The sequence below is a fragment of the Leptodactylus fuscus genome, chromosome 5 (assembly GCF_031893055.1).
Source record: "Leptodactylus fuscus isolate aLepFus1 chromosome 5, aLepFus1.hap2, whole genome shotgun sequence".
NCBI lineage: Eukaryota > Metazoa > Chordata > Amphibia > Anura > Leptodactylidae > Leptodactylus > Leptodactylus fuscus.
This window is the reverse complement of record NC_134269.1, coordinates 183,308,414-183,327,989: the sequence shown is the minus strand read 5'-3', so window position 1 is coordinate 183,327,989 and position 19,576 is coordinate 183,308,414. Positions and strand designations below refer to the sequence as shown.

At 42.3% G+C, this 19,576-nt stretch overlaps 1 protein-coding gene across 2 annotated transcripts; it reads right to left on the bottom strand.

Moving 5' to 3' along the window:
* Nucleotides 1–4,014: 4,014 nt before the first annotated feature.
* SKP1 (S-phase kinase associated protein 1) lies at nucleotides 4,015–13,060 on the bottom strand. Of its 2 annotated transcripts, XM_075274935.1 has the most exons (7): nucleotides 12,907–13,060; nucleotides 9,612–9,708; nucleotides 8,838–8,911; nucleotides 7,072–7,215; nucleotides 5,874–6,014; nucleotides 5,298–5,352; nucleotides 4,015–4,205 (listed from the first exon to the last, which is right to left on the bottom strand). In XM_075274935.1, the coding sequence occupies exons 2-6, from the start codon at nucleotides 9,706–9,708 to the stop codon at nucleotides 5,317–5,319; spliced, it is 492 nt and encodes a 163-aa protein (XP_075131036.1). In that variant the 5' UTR covers nucleotides 12,907–13,060; the 3' UTR covers nucleotides 4,015–4,205; nucleotides 5,298–5,316. The 2 variants fall into 2 exon arrangements, with proteins under 2 accessions (XP_075131036.1, XP_075131033.1); XM_075274932.1 differs by having other exon boundaries at nucleotides 4,015–5,352.
* Nucleotides 13,061–19,576: the final 6,516 nt, after the last annotated feature.

Genomic DNA, 19,576 nt, shown 5'->3' with positions numbered 1-19,576 from the left:
AGTTAAAATATTATACTGTGTGCAGAGGCCGCTTTGGGACACTATACTGTGAGCAGGAGCCTCTATAGGTCATTTATTCTGTATAGAAATGTGTTTTTGCACAAAAAATACAGGTATTTCTGTGTGTGCAAAATGCACCATGTGAACGCAGTTTTACATTGAAGTAAAAGTTCCAGTAGCCTAAGAATATAGCTGTATCCAGACATATAATGTGTTACCGGCATAAGCCTGCTGCCATACAGGGCTCCTGGACACATACAATTACCTATAATTGGGGGCTGCACATGTACTTTTATTACTTCTAATGGAAAAGTACAGATGCATCACAGGAAATAGCAATAAATGCATGTGTCGAAGCGTCTGGTGGCAGCACTTTTGTGTTAGTTTGTGGTATACGACTTTAGTATAGGGGTTGTCAGACTTACAATTACGAGGACCTCAACTTTGATTTATTTTTTTCCCATTTAAATCGTCACACCAAACAGAAAAAGGTTAGGCCCCTGGTTTAGACACGGAAATGTTTAACATCTGTAGAATTGTACCCCATAACCAGTACCATGGTGTGTTAGCAGGGGTAAAATAACATTGAGGAAGAAAAGCAGGAATCCAGCACTGCGTCCACTGGTTAAACATTAAAAACTTATACTTTATTCCGTCATGCTCCGCTTTTAAAATACATGTACAAAAAATAAACTTCCAGCGTGCAGGTACCGGTACCGCATAAGAATAATAAAAATAAGTAAAATAACATTGTATGTACAGCCTGCCATGTGCTATTATTGGCAATGCTGGACACCTGCTGCTTTATCTAGCAATTTTCCTAAATAGTGTTCGTTTTTTTTTCTTCCCCAAATGAGACTACAACATGCCAAAAAAATAAATAAATAAATCTCTAGACTAGCTGGTGAGTTTCTCCAGAACTTACACTGAACTATTGACTTTTGCAAATTATTTATTTTTTTGTAAACATGCTACAAGTATGGCAGCAGAATGGAGTCAGCACTGTTCTTGCACAGAGCTACTCTTGTATCAACAAATGTGCGTTCTACCATAAAAACAAGTAATGTCTTTACTGTGGCTGTTATTAGCATAGAGTCTAGAGATGAGCGAACACTGTTCGGATCAGCCAATCCGAACAGCACGCACCCATAGAAATGAATGGAAGCAGCTGTGACGCCAGCCGGCCGCCGGCAAATTCAGCGTCACAGGTGCTTCCATTCATTTCTATGGGTGCGTGCTGTTCGGATTGGCTGATCCGAACAGTGTTCGCTCATCTCTAAGAGTCATATATACCTGCACACAATTTCATTGATGGCACGTAGTCAGAGTAGCTAGTGTTGGGTAGTGATATTTATTTAGTACTTCATATATTCCGCAGTGCTTTACTGACACTTTCAATCATAGTCCCATATAAGCCTCACAGCCTACATTTCCTAGCGATATGTCTTTGCAGTGGGGGGGGGGGGGGGTGACTGGAGGATAGGGTTGTGTTCTAGCAACTGCATACAGATAATTTGATTTTCTGGGCATTTACTCCTACATCTAGTTTTGGGTTTTTATTATTATATTATTATGGTAGGCTTATCAGGTGCTTTCTGCCAAACCCACCAGCCTCAAACCTTTGCATTAAATAAAGTTCAATGAGCAAGCATCGGGAGAACCTGGATTTACTGGACACTGCTTCCTTTTACCATCACCCAGGAAGAAAGTGAAGAAACGATCGCTCAGAAGGTGAAACATCTGTACAGAATATAAAAGGCTGTGAGCTACTGCGCTGATGGAGGGTGTGTAGCAGGATTTAAAGAGGACTTTTCACATCTTTATCGATGTACAGTATTATATATAGCTAGAAAGCAGACAGTGCGCTGAATTCAGCCTCTTTCCCAGTAGGTACCCTGATGCAGTTAGTTTTGGCACAGATATCTCCCCACTGTCGGAAGGGCGGGCCTTAAAGCTCAGCAACATCACTGGGCGGTAAGAAACACCCCCTCTGACAGTTCAAGTCTATGGAAGAGTAAACTATAAGCTGTAAGAGATCGGTGCTCAAATTAACAGCACAGATATCTCCAGCACCACGGCACATACCAGAATTCAGTGCGCCATCTGTTTTCTAGAGGTATTTAAAGGGGCTCTATCAGCAAAAGGCTATTAGGCACCGCTAAAGTTATATTAAACAACCCCCCCCCCCCCCCCCCCCCCAGTTTTAAAATAAAACCCTAAAACAGAATGTGATAAACTTACCATTGTGCACGGGGGGCGGGCATTCAGGGTCCGCCGTCCTCTTCATCCACACCTCCTCTTCCTGCAATGTCCTTGGGTCCCGTCTTCCTCTGGCACTCGCGGACCGAGGACATCGCAGGAAGAGGAGGCATCTTGTAGTTCAGTAATTTAAAGGGAGTCTGCCACCAGGGTGAAGCATATTAAACCAGTAACACATTTGGGTTAGACCAGGTAAATTTATGTATTTTGAAAAAAATAATTTATTTCATAATATGCAAATTAGCTGTCTATTATTCCAAGCTGCTACATTTTACACTGCTCTAATATGTTCTGCTAAAATCTCACCTGGCCTTGTGTGAGTATTAATGTAGTGAGAGAATAGCAGTTTGGAGCAAAGACACTCTTGGTGCATGTAGATTATAAAATGAATGAATGCATCGGCAACCGTGGCACAAATTCAGGTGAGCCTGACGCAACAGTGCTGCTAGTTTAATATTCTTTACTCTGAAGAGACTCCCTTTAAGCCCTGTAGCAGCCATTTTCAGCTAGTGTTCTTTATTTCATGATTTCAACTCTTAAGAAAAAAAAAAAAAAAAAAAGTCTGAGCATTTTCAGACACAGGAATGCTTAATGTGTTTTTTTTACATTTACTTACATTTATTCTGAGGAGCGATTTAGATCTTAATTTTTAAAATTAAACATTTTTGGAATTTGCAATGTTTAGATCATGTATACCACAGACTGCAGTACTACTGTTCCCTGTATAACCACTGAAGCCAGGAGAGGTCTCTGCAGTTACAGCTGCTTTGAGGAACACATATTTAATGGCTCTAATGGTAGATGTCTGGTTAAAGAAGACCTTTCATGGAATGGGGCACATGCAGTTCTATATACTGCTATACTCTGCTCACAGTGCTCGTCCATAGACGAGTATTATCAGGAGGGGAGGGGGCGTTCCTCCCCGCTCACACTATACAGCGCGATAGGTGCTGCTTTGAAGAAGGACGTACCTGACTGACTGTCAGAAATGCCCTTCTGACTGTAAAGTGCTACGGTACCAGAACCGAAAACTCTATACCCGGGGCACAGATCAGGAAAGCCGACAGTACGCCAAATTCAGCGCACTGTCGGCTTTCCAGCAGTATATAGAATTGCCTGTGCCCCAAACCATGAAAGGTCCTCTTTAAGTTAAATGCCAAGTCAACCTATACCGTTAAAACAAGTCAGAAACCGTAAAGAGTAGCGTTCACTACTTCCACCAATTCTAGTTTCTAACCACCCCCACCGTACCTTAGCAAGAAGTGCAGTTTTGATGTCTGATGTACCATTTAGGCTCTGAGTTGTCAGATTGGTGGTGGTAATTTGTTTTTGGGGTTTGTGAAATCAGAATCATGTAGAAGTATAAGAACTTCCTATTTGTTCCCCATTCTAGGCTTTGGCTAAAAAAAAAAATAAAATAAAAAAAAAAAAGAAGCTGTTTCCGCAACGTGGGGCCTTGGCCTAAGGGCAAAGCAATTCAACTAATAGCTTAACCCTAGGTTGAAATACGCAGGGGGTATCCCACAGTGCAAGTAACTGCCACAGTTTTCAGTTGCTGCATGTGGATGAGATCTGCTTAAATACATCCATCGTGCCGATACTGTCTATGACTAGTGTTAGCCTACAAAACATAAGGTAAAAGTTGTGACAATATATGCATGTTTCGGGGTAAAGTGAAATCCTAATGAAAATGCAGTTTTATGTTTATGAAGCTGGAGCGGCTACAGTAAAACAAACAAAACATATTTGGCAAAGTCCTTTAAGTTTGATTTATTAGGAAAGTTTAACCTGCTCTTCAATACAGATTAGAAAGTATAATGAACACTGAACACAACACAACAAATGCATATATAGAAGCTAGAGGAGGACGGGGAGTTGCACAGATCTGTTAAGCTGAATTGCAGAAAGTGATCAGCATCTCATGTTTTCTGGGAAAGCAAACTTGTGTTAGCTGAACAGGAGCAAATTAAGTAACTCAACGTATTGTGGAAAGCCATCCTCTAAGTTCTAGGGTTAGACATTTCTAGTCAAAACCTTCCAACAATGTGCAGAAATGTTAGTGAATGAGAGGCATCATCTGAATTAGCCCTCAAATTGCAGTCTATGGGAACCTTTTGTGATATACCAGCATAGGAGAACACCTCATTAAATGGGAAGTCCTATCTTATAACAGAACAGAATAATGCTAGGATAAAACAGTCCCAGCCTCTGAGACTGGTCAGTGGTATAGCACTGCATCCCCTCCCCCCACTAGTATCATTCACATAAATAGAGCTTTGCTGTGAATGGGTCACAACATTACATCATTACATGGTGGTGTGGTTCTGACCACAATCCTGGGAGTGCTTACTTGTCCTAGTAATATCATGCCTTAAGATAGGAATACCCCTTTTGACAGCAAGCTAGATTACAGTTCCCACCCCAATGAGTAAAATGTCAGTCTGAGCTCTTTTACCCTCCAAAAGCACCAGCAAAAGGTTAAATAAATAAACTTTCAAATGTATGCGAATGCTGTGATACAGCCTGACATACTGGTGTCTCTCCTAAAACTGAGCATTAACAATGAAAAAAACAGCAGCACATATGCAAACTCTATATAAATCTTAGTGACATGTGATCTAATGAAGGTCCACAAGACAGGTTTCCTGCTAGTGTGTCATCATGCAGCTTCTATCTGCGCTAACTCATATTGTGGCCACATATAAATATATTTAAAGTGGAACAGTCCGCAATGACATGGCGAGAAGATCACTGGCATGAAAGCATTAGAAAGTGTCACCTCCTGGCATCTTTGTCTTCACAGCACACAGATCATTGATTTATTATAGTTTTATAGCAAGTCACACTAGATAACAATGGGAAAAAAAAACCTGTCTGGAAATAGGAATTGTTTAAAAAAAAAAAAAAAAGAAAATATATATATTTATATAGGACACAACATGCAGCAAAACGCCCTGCTGCTAATATGAGAAGCTGCTGAATTGTCTATTATAAACAGAGCAGTGCAACTATTTGGAACGATTCTTACAGTGTTACAGTGACAAGAGGCACAGCATTTCATTTTTCTTCACACCACTGATTCTCTTTGCGTACCTAGAAAATAGAAAAAAAGCTGACTTTTAATAAGGTACAACGTAAAGTGAGTTTCAATGGGGATGCCCGGCTTTTTTTTTTTTTTTTTTATATGGCCTGTTTTCACAATAGACCATGAGTACCCGATTAGTATAGGGCCAGTGCATTTTACAAGATTTTGTAGAAATGTCATATGGATGAAGTAGGAATTAAAATATTTCCCAGTATATAGAGAGAATGCTAACAAAGCTATATGATGAACCGATGGTTGCCATGCAATGATGAGACAGAACCTATATAAAAATAGGTTTATACACTATATAAACACTCATACTGCCTTCAGATGGAGCTAGAAGAGAACTGGATCAAACAATAGGACTCTGGCTTCAGAAAATATGTCATTTTTTGTTTAAGATTTTAACTGTTACATGAAAAGTGACCTTGCCACAAAAATGTACTGTTACATGCGTCTATTGGGTGACAGCAGACAAAACCAAAATAGAGGACTGTGCTTGAATGGAAAAAAATAAAAAAAAAATTACCTGTGCCTCTTCCTCCTCAGTAAAGTCATTTTTTATATTAAAAGTCTTCCGAATTTCTTCTGGCGTTTTGCCTTTGATCATGTTTGCCACGGTTTTGCAGGTTACATCAAGCAGTCCTTTAATATCCAAATAGTTTGCAGCCTGGATAAATAAAGATGCAGTTAGGATATTGTACAGATGTTGCTCAGTGCTTCCTCTATGCAATACGTAAAAGGGTTGTCCAGTTTATAAAATCAATGTTCATATATGCCATAGGAAAATATGAATTATAAGAGTATAGCAGGTCCAAATCTTATGCCCAGGTACATCAGCCTGCCAAGTACACTACAGAAGGGCCTATTGTGTCAGTTTTGTCTATAACCAGCCATGGCACAGGAAATGGCTGAAAAGAAGGCCATGCTGTAGGGCCTCGCTTTGGTGCATGTCCATAATTCCCTCTGCAGTCGGCCTTACTTCAGTGGCTCTCAGCAGGGAGACAGAACAATCCCTTGAAAATTCTCATTGCTGACATGCAGAGATTATACATTGTATGGGCTCGTTCACATCTGCGCCCGGGGTCTCCGCTTTCAGGTTTCCATTTCCTGCCTGAAACTGGGCAGGAGACAAACGTGCCTGCATTTTTCAAACCCATTCAAATGAATGGGTTTGAAAAGTGTCCGGCCGTGAGCGTTTTGAGCTCTCTGCGGCGAAAGTTTTTTTTTTTGTTTTTTTTTAACTGGACAGAGTCGGACATGCAGGACTGTGTCCGGTTTTAAAAAAAAAAAAAAAACGGTTTCGCCGCGGAGAGCTCAAAACGCTCACGGCCAGACCAGGTCTGCCAGGTTTCCATCTTCTGCATGCACAAGATGCAAACCTCAGAACGGAGACCAGACGCTGGTGTGAACCCAGTGTCAGCCGCGTTAACTGCTGTCTAGATATTTTCAAATCATTGCAAGTCAGAGATCAGCAGTCTAGTTTCTGTGAACCTACAACTCTCACCGCACTCCATTCACTTCTATGCTCAAAGACGAGCAGAGCAAGTAAGCTGTAATGCCATAAATAGCCTACACAATATTCTTAAGGTTTTTGCATAAAAAAAGGCTGCAGCTATACATCGATATTGTCTGTGACACCCACTACACAATCATGGATCGTGATGTCACCTTAGAAGTAACGTACTAGAATGGGGTTGCATTAAGACATTGATAATATATCTCACCAGGATAAGCTCAAATAAAGTTCCTTGGTCTACTTTTAGAAATTCCTGGTCCCATACAGGAATATCATCTGTCCTCTTCTCCTTATTCTCATCATCCTCGGGTGGAGGAGGGTCATCTTTGTGGTGAGTGCACCACTGGATCACCTGAAAAACAGCAAAACATGTATGATACCAACAAAAGAGGAATAAAATTGATGGTTATAAAACTGAAACTGGGCAGCCCGCTTGAGAGGAGATTTTTAGACAAATATTGAGACAGACAAGTGTTATAATTTGTGCAATGAAAAGTTCTACAATTTCCCAATATACTTTCTGAATCCATTTCTCATGTTTTTTTTAGATCTCTGCTTGCTGTCATCCATTCTGCTTGCTTTAAGTGGATAGAAAAACAAATCTTAGTAGTCCATGTTCAGGTGCCTGGTAATGAACTGCTCATCACATGATCCTCAACTGAAACAAGAGAATGACAGCACGTAGAGATCTAGAAAACCATGAAGTTGATACAGAAAGTATGGTATGATATCGCACAATTCTATATTATGCAAGCAGTAATGTCTGTCTCATCTGAAACTGGAAAACCCCTTTAAATAGAAATATTCATATAAAAAAATGTAGATTACATTAAAGTAGTAATTTGGTAGTTATTAAACACTCACAGCACTATGTATTACTGCAGTCTCTTCACTACTTACCAAGATAAGCGCCGTACATGTGTGTTCAAGCACAGCCATTCTTAATTATTTGCTATGAACAGACGTACAGGAGTAGCTCAAGTGCTTATAACGTACTCAAAAGGCCAATCCGTTTCTTTGGGGCTGTTCAGATGAAGGAATCTGGAGCGGATTTTGACACAGAATTCACCTACCATTCCCTTTCTAAGGGTGCATTCACACTGAGTAAACGCTAGCTTATTTTGTAGAGTAAAATTACACTTGTAAATTTTGCTATCCCATTGACTTCAATGACATTTTACAGGCGTATTTTTACAGGCGTATTTTTTACAGGCGTTTTTTTACACTTGTAAAAAAATATCATTGAAGTCAATGGGATAGCAAAATTTACAAGTGTAATTTTACTCTACAAAATAAGCTAGCATTTACTCAGTGTGAATGCACCCTAAGGGTGAATTCACACTACGTAACGCCGGGCGTGTATGAGAGCCGTACACGCCGGCATTACGGCAGACTGCCGAACACTTCCCATTCACTTCAATGGGAGCGCTCGTAACAGCGGCGTTTACGAGCGCTCCCATTGAAGTGAATGGGAAGTGTTCGGCAGCCCTGCTGTAACGCCGGCGTGTACGGCTCTCATACACGCCCGGCGTTACGTAGTGTGCATGCACCCTAAGGCTGAGTCCACACAGAGTTTTTTGGTCAGGAATTTAGACAGGAATCCACCTCAGAATCAGCCTCCCAATAGAGTTCTATTGGGAGGCTTTTTTTGGAGGCTAATTTTGAGGCGGATTCCTGACCAAAAAACTCTGTGTGAACTCAGCCTAATAATACTGCTAGGTCCCCTGCTGGTCTGTAACTGATCTTGCTTCAACAGAAAATACTCAGCCAAACACTTGTGACATGTCTGTAAACATTTCCTGATGTCTTTTATTTTATTTTTTATTTTATTTTTTTTTTAACTTCACCCACTGTCACCAATTTTTTTTCTGGTTCAATACTCTTTTGCTCTTTGTTCCAACATAATCAGTACTCCTGTATTTATTTTAAAAGAAAAAAAAAAAACGCACTATATTTTTTCTCATCCATATTTACCTTCTTAAGAATTGCTGCATTAACATTAGGGAGTGGCACGGGGTCATCGTCTCCTTCATCATCCATGCCCAAGTCTAAAGAAAGATGGGAGATTTAAGTAGAGTATAACAATACAAAAGTGAATCTAAGGGAGCGTTCACACTACCGTCAGTGTCCGCTCCTAGTGTCCGTTCAAAATCTCGCACGGACATTAGGAGCGGACACTAGCTGTGTCTGTGACACTTGTCATTCACTTAAATGGCGATCGGGTGCGTTTTTTTGCACTCCGTGTCCTTCCTTCACTGTCCGCTTGTAAAGATGTCCGACTTTTCATGTCAGGTTTTTCTGTCCGCTTGAAAAGTCGGACATCTTTACATGCGGACAGTGAAGGAAGGGCACAGAGGGCAAAAGAACGCACCCGATCGCCATTTAAGTGAATGACAAGTGTCACAGACACAGCTAGTGTCCGCTCCTAATGTCCGTGCGAGATTTTGAACAGACACTAGGAGCGGACACTACCTGTCGGACATTGACGGTAGTGTGAACGCCCCCTTAGCTTGTGTTAGGTGACTGCACAAACTAACCACCTCACATAGAGCCTTATCGAATTCTCAGACCACTTAGAAAGTAGGATTGTGTATTCTCCCCATGCAGTAACCATGGGAAATCTTATGTACCTGATCTTTTACTAAAAAGTTACTGATATTTCAAAGATAGGAAACCCATGGCAAAGTGTTTCCAGTTACCCAAGATGAAACAAATAGAATGAGTGAGCATAACAGGTTAGGTACTCACCTTCCAACATTGTCTTGATGGTAACAGATTGCTTTGCAATTTCTACGTCTACTTCAAAGATCTCTCCATCAGAGCTCTGCAATTTTATTGAAGGCATCTAGGAGAAAAAAAAAAAAAAAGTCACGGCGAGATTAACAATATTAATATATGATCAGAGTATTACTACTCTACGTAAGTCACTCTGAATAAAGTTATCACCAAACATTAATGCTGTGTTTTACATCGTATCGGGGTTACTCAACTATTTAAGGACCAGCCTATAGGAGGCCTTAAAGGGGTCGTGTAGGATTAGAAAACATGGCTGCTTTCTAATTCTCAGGAAGTGACCTCGCTTCTGTTGCTCACATGTCAAAGCTCAATATGGAGCTGCTCTAGTATACACAACCATCATAACTATCCGGGGACATATTAATCTCTCTGCACAGAGAACACACACGTACAGGTGTAGAATATAATGTGTACGAATAGTGCAGCATAGATTTTTTTTTTCCTAATCTTTATACACTTGGCTAAATAACTCATTCCCAGCCCCGGTTTTGTAATGGTCATGATCAGAACACCAAGTCAATAATCTCAAGTTCAAAGTTTTCTGTATAACACGGTTAAGAAATGCAGCACTGAGTCAGGGGTGACCTGTATCAAAATAGCAACAAAAAGGCAAATTCTAAATGCCTACTTAAGGCTAAGGCCCCACGGGCTGTAATCGCAGCATGTTCGGCGTGAACGGATTGCGGTTCTTTCCGCAGCGCTTTTAAGAGAAGGTTCATATAGTTTTCCTTTGTGGACTTTCTCTTAACATTATATCTACGGGAAAGCCATCGGCGTTTCCGTAGATATAATTGACATGCTGCGATTTGCAAAGCCGCTACGATCTTTTCCGCAAAGTGGGGATGGGATTCGCATGAATCCCATCCCCACTTTGCCTGCAGAGTCTCCGCTGCGGGCAAATCGCAGCGTTTACATCCCGTGGGGCCCCGGGCCTTAGGGTCCATTCACACGGGGGCAAAATGGTGAGGAATTTGGTGCCGAATTTCAGCGCTGAAAAAAAAAAAGCCTCCCATTGCTAGCAGAAAAAGGAAGCCATTGAAGTCAATGGGAGGCTTTTTTTCAGTGCCGAGATTCCACACCAAATTCTTCACCATTTTCTTCCATGTGAATAGACCCTAACTGATCACAGTGAGCCTCCATCCTCATTGGGTTAGGCAGGGAAGGATTTCAGTGATCATTTGTGTCAGTAACCCAAGAGTGAGAAGTGTACTAGCAGAGCCTGGTACTGTGCCAAAGTAATATTACATGTTCTTGCTCCTCACTAATAAACATGAGGCACTTCCACAATTTTTATTCTCTGTCCTGTTAGAAAGGCTAAGAATATAAGTTGTAGTGGACATTATCTTTTTAATGGTAGCTGTACATGTACCTGATCCACTCTCATGGTTAACAGCTGGGACAAGTGACCAAAATTCAGACTCTCCCACGGATACAGCTTCTCCATTCATTCCATTTTCGTTCCACACATGAGAAGCTGTATCAGGCGGAGAGTCTTATTGCTAGTCACATGACAGAGCTGAGGGCCAGAAGATACAGGTACAAAGATCACTTTCATTACAATTTACATTATTACCTTATTAGCAGGACAGAATGAAATATTTGGTGGAAATTCTAGTTTGAGACGTTTATTTTATAGCCTGCCCTTGTCAATTAAAAGTGTGCCGTCATTGGTTGCTATGCATAACAAAGGTAGTTTTAGCCTAAGGCCCCATGTTCTGGAAAAATAGCTTTTTTTGTTGCAGTTTTGCTGTGTGTTTTTTTTTCTAGCCAAAGCCAAGAGTGGCTACAAAAAGGAATGGGAAATATATAGCAAGCTTTTACACTTCTCCCTTCTAGTAAATCCACTCCTGGTTTTGGTTCAAAATACCCCAACAAAATCTGCAACAAAAAAAGGCCTTACTTTGTGGCAATTTTCATATATCTTCCCTCAATTTCCTCTTTGGGGTATCTTTTACATGGTTAATTGCTGTCTAGTGCATAAAAGCTCATCTCTGCAGAGTATTGTATTGAACATGTACATTAAAGTGGTTGTTCTGGCTAAACTTTTAAAGTTTAATACATTGGGGGCAGAAAAGAAAAAAAAAAAAAAACCTGTCCCAAGTGCTCTGTTGTTGTCACCCCACACCTCCCAGTGTTGTGCTGAAGCCGCTCATTGGCCTCTGCGGTCACATGACCACTGAATCCAATCATTGGCTTCAGCACACCACCGTAGGAGAGGACATGAGAGGACACCAGAGGAATGGGGACAGGTGAGTATGCATTATTTTCCCACTGCCCCCTGCTTAAACTGGGTAGTTTAACCAGGTGTGTAGTGTTAAATGTGATGGCATTTTAGGGAACATAACACTGAGCACCAACATACTACCATCAGTCCAATAGAGGCACCAAATGAGGGTAAGATGCCAATGGGGCATAGTTGATCAGATGAAGCCTTGTTATTGGGTTAAGCAGGGAAAGATTTCAGCAAATATTTGTGTCAGTAAATTGACAACCGCAAAGCTACACTGACAAAAGTCGCACGGAAGGTACAAAACCACCAGTGATGACAATCACCACAAGGATCGGGGCTTTTATTAAGAACAGAAATCTGTCAATCTGCTATAATAAGTCTCCTCCATAGTGCCCAGTGTATGGCAGCTGATCATCTACCCAGCAACAGCAAGACAAGCTACCGACAACAGCAGGAAGAAAGCATATAATGGCCAGAAGTAGTAAGACTTGTCCTCACACCTATTATTTAATGTCACATAGGAAAGGTCATATCATCAGTTTGTGAGTCCTCTGATTTAATGCTGCGAATGTTCACCCTATATAAAGTTATTATTTATGAGCCAAGTCCTGGAAGTAACCTGAACACGTTCATACATTACCTACTGCTCTACATGGCTTCGGATCAGGAATTAGATTGCAAGCTCTTATGAGGAATTCTCTCCCCAAATGGAAGGCCCACACCTGAACTACAAGCTCTATCTAGCCAACAATTGTCATTACCTAGCCCTGGGCTTACAATGCAATAGGATGGGGCTAGTGAGTGGTGTCCTCCGGTAACAGCGCCTATGGACTATAGCTCAGTGACATACATAGGACCCGAGTGGTCGCTTCCACCAGGTAAGCAACATGTCAGACTGGTGTGTTTGAAAACAGGGCCGCGGCAAGCATCCATGAAAGCCGAGGCCCGGAGAATGAACCTGAAGCCTCCCCCAGACATCTAATATGGCGTAACAGACCACACCACAGGATAACTCACCGTGCTCGACTATACTCGCCCACAAACACAAGACACTAGGCCGCAACTCTGCCGCTGCCTACCGGCCACACTACTCCACCTCCTAGAGAGCTGCGTCACCTAAACGGTCGTGACTAGAATGGCGTTGCTCCTGGTAGTTGTCATGTCACCGGAAGAGGCGGGGCATTCGGATGAGGGAGGAGTCTCCTCCATAACTCTGTGCTCTATAGAGGAAGCGGCAGCCGGACTTGTGAGACTAGAAAGCAGTGAGGGCGCGAGGGCTGTGTGTGAGGGTTGGTTTGTGGGACGGGATGATGGACGGGGAATGATAGGATTGCTTTGCATGGGACTGCATGTTACAGAGGCTGAGTGGAGGGACTGATGTATTTACATGCGACTACATGTGGAGGGACTGAAAGGAGAGTGATGTTTTTACATACATGGGACTCCTGCAGGGTCTGGGGGATTGGAGTCCCTGGGGCGCCGTTGGCATCGAGGGAGACGGGGTCCTTTGGGTTCTGCTGGCTTCTAACGGGCAGAGATGCTTCGGTTGCTTCTGGCATGTAAAGGGGGCATAGGTCTTTGGGGTGCAGTGACTCTGCTGGCATCAGAGGGAAGGGGAGTCCAGTGGTTCTTAGGATGCTGCTGGCACCTAAGGGGGAAAGGGGTGCTGCTGGCATGTAGGGGAGCAGGGAACTATAGGATGCTGTTGGCATCTAATGGGGGTTGCTGCTGGAATAGCTAGGGGGCAGGTGTCCTTAGTGTTCTAGTAGCAACTAAAGGGGGTGGAGACACGGATTCCAAGGATACCACTGACATCTAAATATTGAGGCATGCGTTAGTGTGCTTCCGGCTTCTAAATGAGGGCAGGGGTCCTTGGGGTCTGCTTGCATGTAATGAAGGGCTTAGGGTGAGTTCACACTGAGTATACGCCAGCTTATTCTGAAGGTAAAACGCGTTCAGAATCAGTGCGTATAAAGCAGTTCCCATTCATTTCTATGGGAGCCGGCATACGAGCGCTCCCCATAGAAATGAATGGGCTGCTTTTTTCACTACGAGCACTCCCATTGAAGTGAATGTGAAGTGCCCGCGTGTACAGCTCGGCATGAGCAGTGCTAGCCGTACACGCGGGCACTTTCCATTCACTTCAATGGGAGTGCTCGTAGTGAAAAAAGCAGCCCATTCATTTCTATGGGGAGCGCTCGTATGCCGGCTCCCATAGAAATGAATGGGAACTGCTTTATACTCCGCTGATTCTGAACGTGTTATACGTTCAGAATAAGCTGGCGTATACTCAGTGTGAACTCACCCTTAGTCTGTGTGGTGTGCACGTCCCTTAGGTACTACCTTTATGTAAGTAGGGGGTTCCTGCCTGTTTGTGGGTGAGGGTTGACCAGGAGGCCCTAGAAGACGAGGCCCATTTCCTGCTACACTGCACCAAGTACTGAGCTGTGAGGGCCGTCTACTTCCAAAGACTCTGTGGCCACATCCTGGATTTCACCTCTGTAGATGCAAAGAGAAAGCTCTACAACCTACTGGGAGAAGAAGAGTCCACTCTGGAGATTGCTGTTCAATACATGTATACCTGCCACCAACTGAGGGGAAGATGAAACTCCACGGACTGTTATACCCCATTACTGCCCCCTCTAATCACCAATCCACCCCTGTACATCTCAACCCCCACCTAATCACTCATCCACCCCAAACCAATTTTCCCCCACCATACCAACCACTCTCTTTGCTTTGGCAATGCTAAATGTATATTCGGATGTGCCAATAAAGCTCATTTGATTTGTTGGTGGTGGTCCCTGAGGTGCTTGTGCCTGTGTAGGGGAGGCTGTGGGTGTCCCTGTGTGGAGGAGGTGGTTGGGGGAAAGGGGGATGCTTTTGTGTGAGCAGAATTGTGAGGCTGTGTAAATCTGGTTACAGGGATGTTGAAGTTATACAGTCGTGCCCTCCTGTGCCACTATGTTAAATATATTCCCACTCCTGCATTATAAATAGAATGGCCCCCACAGCCTACTGATTCACCCTTTCATGTCCAGGGTGTGAGCTGTATGCATAAACATTGTGCACTGCTCACTCTCCAACCATGGAATGATCGCTAGCACCAAACTGATGCTCATTGCTGTATTAAGAGGTTACCTACAATGCAGGGACTCCTTTAGCGCAGGAGGAATCCCTGCACTAGAAGGAGGCAAATCCTAGTGTGGAGCATGTCAGTTTATGTAATCTCCACTTGGATTTGCAGTATCATGCCTGTAGCCAGTGTCCTTGACAGATACAGAAATTGCGTGTCCACTGCATGTATTTGACTGCAAAATAGAAATGGGATTCGTATATTTTCAGCCACCTTTCTACCATGGCGATTAGGTCACGTGGCTGCCTCAAGGGGTTATCCACCTTCTAAGGATAGGCCATCAGTATAAAATGTAAAGCACATGGAATGGTGCTATATAAATAAACAATAATAATATTAGATCTGCAGGGGGGCCCAATGCCAGAAACCCCTGCAGATCTCTGATACAGAGACTTTAATGGGGCAGCGCTGCGGTACATACACTAACCACTACAGTTTGTACAGCACCAGAGATCTGCAGGGGACCTCCAAAGATCTAATATTGATTAACTATCCTAAGTTACTATCTTTTTAGTAGGAAGATTCCTCACATTCTTGTGCTCAATTAACCAAAAAAGGGGGGTTACTAGATTTCATTTGAGGCTAATTTCACATTGGGCTCAGAAATTGGCAGAGAGAAATGTCCTGCTCTGAGCTGTCCACAGGTAACCACTGTTATACCATTCTGGTTCTTCATCATTCAGTAACCACATCACATGAGATGCCATTGGCTATTTATTCCATGAGAGCAGGCAATACTAGACCTGGACAAGTAAGTAGGATAATTGGGGAGGGGGTTATGGATTTTATTTGATAGCCTACACTAATAACCAGCAGTGGTGGGGTTTAAAAAAAAAAAAAAAAAAAGATAAATAAAATGGTTAATGAGTATATATATATATATATATATATATATATTTCAATAAAATATATATTTTTAAATGTCTATGTTGCTTCTTTTAATAATATTGCGGTAGGTGGCACTTATTGTTAGACGTAGACCAGATACTGACCCTCCTGTACATAATACACCGAGCTGTACCTCCATTCTGGTCAGGTCAGTAGTGAGACCGCTAGAATGAAGTTGCTATATGGAGGACCTACCTATAGTAACTACAGAATACACTGAGACCATCAACCTACCTGCAGCAACTTTATTCCAGTCAATTTTGTAGTGAGACAACTAGAATGCAGTTGCTGTAAGCAGGACCTACCTATAACAACTACAGAACACACTGAGACCATGAACCTACCTGCAATAACTCCATTCTAATCAGGTCAGAAGTGAGACAGGTAGAATGGAGTTGTTGTAAGGAGGACCTACCTATTATAAGTACAGAATACACCGACCATGAACCTACCAGCAATAACTCCATTCTACTCAATTCTGTAGTGAAATAGCTAGAATGGTGGTGTGTGTGGAGGAACTACCTATAGTAACTAAAGAATACACCAAGACCATGAACCTACCTGCAGCAACTCCATTCTAGTCAGGTCAGTAGTGATATGGCTAGAATGGAGATTCTGTAAGGTGAACCAAGACCATGAACCTACCTGCAGCATTCTAGTCAGTACAGTAGTGAGACAGCTAGAATGGAGTTGTATGGAGTACCTACCTGCAGTAACTACATACTCATAAATCAGGCACCCAGTTATACCTCAAAATTTATATCTATGTCAGTTATGAATGGTCATAGATTTCCATTATAACTCACAACAAGAAAGTGACATGAGTTATAATAACTACGTCGGACTGAGGCGTCACTGCCCTGTTCAGACTATATGGCGCAAGCCATAAACTCACACATTATATATACTGTAAACCGATGGCTGGTCAGGTAATGGAGGGGGTGTACATCTCACCCAGACTACTAAGGTGGGTGAGATGAGAAAACTCCAGAAAGAATGTTTCTCAGCAGATAATTCTGTCTGCTGAGTGTTATTTCAAAGTTCCGGTTACTGAGCTGGATTTTTAGGAATGGCAGGTAGGTTTGGTAGTGGGACCTATCATTCCACCCCCCCCCCCTCCAGTCCACACTTTGGGGATGTTTCGGCAGCGACTCAGCTGTTGAGAGTCTCCTTGTCAAGGAGGCTTAAGAAGTCAGCTCCAGCATCTATCTCTAGTGGGCAAAGGGACCTGGTCCTTCTTCTCAAAACTAGCTATCTTTAGTGGGCAAAGGGATCTGGTCCTTTGTAATAAATAGAGAGGACCAAGTAGCAGTACCGGTATGAATGGACGCTTTTACTACATACTCTTTCTGCCCTCTTTTGCCTATAGCTATGTTGGCTGCTGCAGTGATTTAGCTCATGAATCATGGCACCACCCTATAGTCATTATGTTTGGCTTATATTTTTCTTGAGATAGATATTCCAAAGTGGAAAAACTAGCCACAGTTTCCCTGCTCTGCATGACAATATTAGGTAATCTGACAGATATTACATGTGTCAGGGTCTGGGATTGCTAGGTGGGGTGGCATAGACACAAAAGTCCAGATTCTTTAGTTCAAAAACAAAGGTAGAGTTTATTTTCATTCAAAAAGGTAGTGCAGCCTACCTGCCCAGCTAGGCTCTAACTAAACATAGAACAGGTTACCTCACCTAGAATAACAGAAATCCAAAAGACAGTAGAATCATTTCAGGACACAGCTCCAAAAATACGACCTCTCTGTGCTCTCCAGCCAAGCTCTGCCAAAGGTCTGCTGCTGGAGTTGACTTCTTAAGCCTCCTTGACAAGGAGACTCTCAACAGCTGAGTCGCTGCTGGAACATCCCCGAAGTGTGGACTGGAGGGGGGTGGAATGACAGGTCCCACTACCAAACCTACCTGTCATTCCCTAAAAATCCAGCCCAGTAACCAGAACCTTGAAATAACACTCAGCAGACAAAAGTTGTCTGCTGAGAACTAACATTCCTGGAGTTTTCTCATCTCACCCACCTGAGTAGTCTGGGTGAGATGTACACCTCCTCCATTACCTGACCAGCCATCGGCTTACACATGGTTGAAACGGAATGTAACATAGAAACATGATAAATTGATACCATGTATTAAAAAGTAGCTGCATACCCAAAGTATTCAATGCACAAATATAGTATCCCAATAAAATATAATAAAAATATAATCCTACAAAATACTGAATCAGTGCTTGGCATAGATTTACTAATAGTTAAATGGAAATTGAGGGCCCCTTACGTTGCAGAATCTGCCACAAACAATTTTTCCACAGCAATTTCGTATTTCATTAAATTAGATAAAGTGTTGAGGGTAAGAGTCATTCATGTAGATGCAAATATCACCAAGAGTAAAGTCAATCGAGTGAAATGGTAAACACTATTTTTGGGTTCTTTGGTTCATGCTCTTCTGAAAACAATAATATTTTTTCAATTATTCAAATAAGGCAATATGAAGCAGGGACAGTTTTCCTAGAGAAATAATGTCAGCAAGGTATTTTCCATGGAGACATTAGTTGGCAAAATGCAAAGGATTCCACAAAGTGGCACAGCAGCGACTACACTGCCAGTAGCTTGGCCAATGCGAGTTAAAGTTGTAGAGCAGTAAGATGACTGGACGCACATTCCTTTATAGATAAAGACTGACATTGGCATGGAGGAGGAGAAACAAATGGAGTTTATAATAATTATGACAATGTCCATGTGATAGGTGTGAATGGCGCCTGCCTACAAAGGATGAAATAATAGAACTGTCTTTTTTTTCACTTGGTGCCACTGCCAATTCCATTTTGCCAAATGAGCTGGTGATGCCATTTCATGTGAGTTCAGAGAGACCTAGTTCTTATCCATGGATAATTATCTGCTTACAGATCTTGCACCTTGCAATTGATTTGTCATTTGGTAACGTATAAAAACATTCTCATAAGAAAGATCACCATACGTGGCTGCTACCACTAAAACCAGCAGCAATGGAAACGTTTCTTCTGTTGCAACTACCACCCAAGCAGTAACCTATATCTACTATTGGCAGGTCTACTATTTCAGCTTCCACCACTCTTTTCCTGTGATGTCACCCTATCACAGTTGCCAGGATTTATCTGGAAATAATAGAATTATTTATTTTACTTATATAGCGCTATACACTGTCTCATATAGGGCTCACAATCTAAATTCCCCATCAGTATGTCTCTGGAGTGTGGAAGGAAACCCTTACAAACAAGGGGCTAACTTTCAAACTCCTTACATGGGGGGTGGTCTATGACCAGCCACAATATAAATGTATACAATCTCCCATAAAATAGTGCAAAAAAAAAAAAAGATATAATAAAATAAAAGTTGTAAATCCCTCCTTTCCCTAGAATACATACAAAAGTAGAAAATTACTGTGAAACACATAGACATTAGGTATCCCTGTGTCTGAAAGTGCCCGGTCTACTGAATATAGGGTATCTGCAGTGCTCCTGTTCCATTGGGAAGGGGTCAATAGGAGCACTGCAGATACCCTATACTCAGCCAGACTGAATTCCAAGTGGGGGAAGAAAAAACAGTCCTCAAGCTCAGGGAAGGGGCAGACAGACAACCAAAATACCCCCTCCCCTTTCCCAGCACCCAGCATCTACTGCAC

Coding starts and splice junctions, on each gene's coding strand:
- SKP1 (XM_075274932.1), bottom strand. CDS start 9,708: ATGCCTTCAATAAAATTGCAGAGCTCTGATGGAGAGATCTTTGAAGTA. Junction 8,912..9,611: donor CATCAAGACAATGTTGGAAG/GTGAGTACCTAA, acceptor ATCTTTCTTTAG/ACTTGGGCATGGATGATGAA. Junction 5,353..5,873: donor CTGAGGAGGAAGAGGCACAG/GTAATTTTTTTT, acceptor TCTATTTTCTAG/GTACGCAAAGAGAATCAGTG.